Raw genomic sequence first — 5000 nt, forward strand, 5'->3', positions numbered from 1 at the left:
AAATATGAATAGAGTAACGGTGAAATTATTTTTCGTTCTCTAAAAAGTAGTAGCAGCGTTGTGAGTGAGTGTGAGGAGCAAAGTGTGTTTTCAGATGTTCTCCTGATCGTATGGACTTCATAAATCAACAGCACACTTGATTTAACACCTCTGAGTATTTATTAACCTCTAAAACTAGGGACTGTATGATAAACTCAGATAATACTGTCACCAGGAGAGATGTGGAAAGGGTTAAACCAACACACACACACACACACACACACAGTATCACACTCCCTGGAGTAATGGGATTGTATTGTAATATTAGGGTTATATTGTTATTTTTGGGCAATAAACACTCAGATTAATAGCTTTTTAAATCTCATTTTCTCAGGTGTCTAAATGATTCCCACAGCACTGTGCAACACACACAGTCTCAGAACAGAAAAAAAGCAATCAGATTTTCACCTCCAGGTACAGATCTCACATTCGGCGAAGGGGGATTACTACGAGTCCCACCTGAGAGCGGAGGTTTGGGTTCGCGCTGCAGCCCCAGGGCTGTTCGGGGGAAAGCTCTGTAAAGGGAACATTTCACAATGAAAGAGTGAAAAGAAATGGTTATTAAATTCATGTGGAAAATAAGTTATGCTCTTTTGTTGTTGGCCTTGTCACTGAGAGATCCCTGGTGTTTCCTCAGCTTTCTGTAACAGGGAGAGCTCCCTCTCCTGTGCGATTAATGTTCTCCTCGGAGCGTGTTGAGCTGCCCGGTGGAGTTGTGTTAATGTATCAGTGATATGGTGTGATTGCTCTGCGCAGGGAAGCTGGTGATAGCTGATACAAATCTGCCCATCCTTCTACGAGCCAAACACATTCGGATCGGAAACAAAGGCGAACTCCACATCGGGAGCGCGGACTGTCCGTATAAAGGAAGCCTCACTATCTCCCTCTTCGGCAGGTAAACGATCAGCTTCGTTCTCACGGTACACTGAGGAAAACACTAATGCAGTGTGTTCAGGCTCAGAGCTCAGAGCAAAAATGGTTCTTTATGGAACCAAAAGTGGTTCTTCAATGGCATCACTCAAAGAACCTTTTGTAGCACCTTTGTTTTAAGAGTGTAACCCTACACTGTAAAAAATTGCTGTAAATTTACAGTGAGTCTGCTACACTATTTTATTGTAAATCACAGTATTTACAGTAAATTATTGTATTATTCAATTACAGTAATATGCTGTAAATTTGAAATACAGTAGTGTTCCTGTAAAAATACGGTAAATGGCTGGGAATTCTGCTGCCAGTCTTTTACTGTAAAATTTACAAGAAATTTTTTACAGTGTAAGGCTAACCATAACCTTAAACCTAAACCCGACCTTAACCCTAACCCTTAGGCTATGCTAAGAACATCAGAAGTGGTAGGGTTTTATTCCCAGCAGCGCTGATATAACCTACTCCCACCACAGTTTACAGCACTGTTTCTGATTCTTCTTCTGGCACATTACATAACAGCACCCCTAGTGGGCAGGCGCGTGCTTAGTGATTGGAAATATAACTACAAATCAAACCAATGTTATAAAATTGCAACATACACATGGTGTGAATATCTGTGGTGTTACTTTCTGTCCTTTGTCTTCAAACAGATGTAAGATGCCAGAGTTATAGTTAGTGGTGTAAAAGTTATATAGTAGTGATTCCTATGGTGATGAAGCTGATTCCGATTCTCTCTAAACAGGGCTGACGACACTGATGGGGAGCACAGTTATTTCGGGAGAAAGTACGTTGGCGTGGGAACCGGAGGAGTTTTGGAGATTCACGGCCAGAAGAAGTTGTCCTGGACGTTCTTGAATAAAACTCTCCATCCCGGAGAGGGCAACGAGAACAGCTACCACTTCGAGCGGAGCTGGGGCAACAGGGGCATCATAGTCCACGTGGTGGAGCCGAAAACCGGAGAGGTGCTGCACTCTGATAGGTCGGTGTGACTCAGGGAACGTCTCTGATGCGAGTTGTAGTCGTTGCTGGTCTTTGATGGATAATGGATGCGGTTTTGCTTCATAACAAGTTGCAGTTCATTATTTCTGCATTTTAATACAAAGCAGATGATGATGATTTAATATGCGGTTGTAATTAAAACAGGAAACGGGAATTATAATCTGAGAGTCAAAAACACAGACGCTGGTCCTAGGCGGGAACGCCGGGTCGACGTAACTGATGTGAAATTATATTAATCAGAGAGAGAAGAGAGGAGTGACCTGACCTTTGGCCGTCCTCTGAGCAATTCTTCATGCCCAGACTCGTTTGGAATGTTTGTTGACTTCCAGACGTTTCTGTGGCCAGATAATGATTTATCCCTCTGACCCACTTTGTGTCTGTGTGTGTGTGTCTGTGTGTGTTTGTGTGTGTGTAGGTTTGATACATATCGGAGTAAGGATGAAAGCAGGAGACTGGCGGAGTATGTGGAGGCGGTGGAGGATGGTCAGATCCTGGCCATGGTGGTGAACGATGAAGGATCCAACAACCTGGAGGATTTGGCCAGAAAAGCTCTGTCTAAACTGGGCAGTCGACACTTCCATCGGCTCGGCTTCAGGTATTCAACGATTCTGTGGGTGTTAAAAGACTGTAGGAAGGTGTACAGAGGCTCTCAAGGAGAGATTAGTATCTGTTCACCAACTCAAACCTTTTAAAACACTGTGGGAGTGTGGGTAGTTTATAAAGGAGTAGCTGCTAGTACTGAACACACTCCACACACTGCAGATTCACACTGGATTATAATCCCTCCACACACTGCAGATTCACACTGGATTATAATCCCTCCACACACTGCAGATTCACACTGGATTATAATCCCTCCACACACTGCAGATTCACACTGGATTATAATCCCTCCACACACTGCAGATTCACACTGGATTATAATCCCTCCACACACTGCAGATTCATACGGGATTATAATCCCTCCACACACTGCAGATTCACACTGGATTATAATCCCTCCACAAGCTGCAGATTCACACTGGATTATAATCCCTCCACACACTGCAGATTCACACTGGATTATAATCCCTCCACAAGCTGCAGATTCACACTGGATTATAATCCCTCTACACACTGCAGATTCACACTGGATTATAATCCCTCTACACACTGCAGATTCACACTGGATTATAATCCCTCCACACACTGCAGATTCACACTGGATTATAATCTCTCTACACACTGCAGATTCACACTGGATTATAATCCCTCCACACGCTGCAGATTCACACTGGATTATAATCCCTCCACACGCTGCAGATTCACACTGGATTATAATCCCTCCACACACTGCAGATTCATACTGGATTATAATCACTCCACCGTTATTATCTTCAGTGTGTAAACACTTCCAATATAACTGTTAAAATCTAAATCTAATTCTCTGGTCAGGAAGCATCTCATTAATGATTCATGAGCCATTTGAAGATGTGTCCTCATCATCTCTGTTTTCAGACAAGCCATTAAAGCCATGTAATACTTTCATCAGGGATTGGACAGACTGCCTAATGTCCCCATGAAGACGTTGCCAGGTCCTTTAATTTGAACGGGAGCCACAAGGCCAATGTAGCAAACAAGTAATGGAAGCTAACAGGCCTCCAATTAGCACTGTGCACACTGCAAGGCTAAGTGCTCACTAAATCGCCCTGAACCGCATGAGGCTGGGCCACTCCCGATTTGGATCGGCCTCTGTCCCAGACGAGATCAGGTGCGAGATTCCCTCCTTGTTTTTGTTCGGATTTGGCTGGAGCCGGCCGCCGCTGTCAGAAACCCAAAATTTCTGAATTCCCCGTCTCGGCTTCCAGAAGGATCCTCCTTAAACAGGTGCTGCAATAAGTCCCCCTCATAACTGTTGATTGGAAAACAGCTCTCCATTTCCCTCAAAATAATTTCTAATGGAGTGATTGGGCTCGGAGAAAACGTTCCAAAGCTCAGCCTCGAAAAATCTCACAGCAGCTGCTCCTCAATCAGCAGCAGATCTGTGATTTCCATCTGATGCTGCGTTAGAAAGTGAAGCAGATGGTTTTTGGGTTGATTCTAGGCCTCCACTTCACCGCTTGAGAAGCACTAGACCTCGATGGTCTCATGCCGAAAGACGCCCTCTCCTCCAGAAATCCCCCTCTTGATTTGCATGATGTGGGGTTTTGACGAAGCAAATCCGAGAGTGTTTTCATAGCTCTGTCGACAGCCTCAGGAAAGCAGCGGAAACAAAGCCGGCAGAGGGAATACGCTATCGAGCAATTTCAGGAATCGTGAGCTAGCGTGAGACAGAAGGGCTGTGACAGTGAGCAGAAAACAGAGCTGAGACGAAGGACTTTTTTGAGTCGAGCTGAACACTTTGTTCCGACTTGAGGAGCACTGTCAGTGGAGCGGAGTTCTGCTGTTATCTGACGCTGCTGCCGGGTCAAAACACGAACAGCTGCCTATTAGCGCTGGATTATTAGCATGTCTCTGACAGGTGCAGTTAGCCAGGCTAACGAAGCTCCAGGCTTCAAATCACAAGTCACCAGTGGAAACCCACTCACTGCGATGGACGACTTAAAGCTCTTAAAGTTTGCAAACAATTTTCACGAAGACAGCGTGGATAATTCACACTGGTTTAGTAAATGAATGCTAAACTACATCACACAAAGCAACCAACCTATACTTGAAATGAGACTCATTATTTCTTCACCTGAGTTGTGTGTGTATATATCAATCAAATTTAACAAAACAGTGCCACCTGTGGATGGGAGCTCACTTCACAGTGATCGTAAAAGAACTATGAATTTTAAATTGTTTTTGTAAAAATATCTGTGCTGCTCCTTTTCCTTGTTTATGTGCTACTTTTCTGAAATGGTGCTGGACCGCCATCGCTCCATCCACCTGTTCCTGCGTCTGTGAGTCTGCGAGTTTCTCTGCTGTCTGCCGTCTCCCAGCACACTCTGAAACGCTCTGTTTACATCGGCGTGATTCTGCTTTTTTTTTCAGAAACCTCCAAACATCTGTGGGATTCT

The 5000-nt window shown here is 44.3% G+C and overlaps 1 protein-coding gene across 1 annotated transcript in view; it reads left to right on the top strand.

The window, feature by feature from the left end:
• cemip (cell migration inducing hyaluronidase 1) overlaps window positions 1-5000 on the top strand; it is a 137120-nt gene that overhangs the window by 69627 nt on the left and 62493 nt on the right. Inside the window, 3 exon segments of the mRNA XM_066648131.1 lie at window positions 796-934; window positions 1706-1942; window positions 2378-2557. Coding sequence (XP_066504228.1) covers window positions 796-934; window positions 1706-1942; window positions 2378-2557 — 556 coding nt within the window.

The sequence above is a fragment of the Hoplias malabaricus genome, chromosome 16 (assembly GCF_029633855.1).
Source record: "Hoplias malabaricus isolate fHopMal1 chromosome 16, fHopMal1.hap1, whole genome shotgun sequence".
NCBI lineage: Eukaryota > Metazoa > Chordata > Actinopteri > Characiformes > Erythrinidae > Hoplias > Hoplias malabaricus.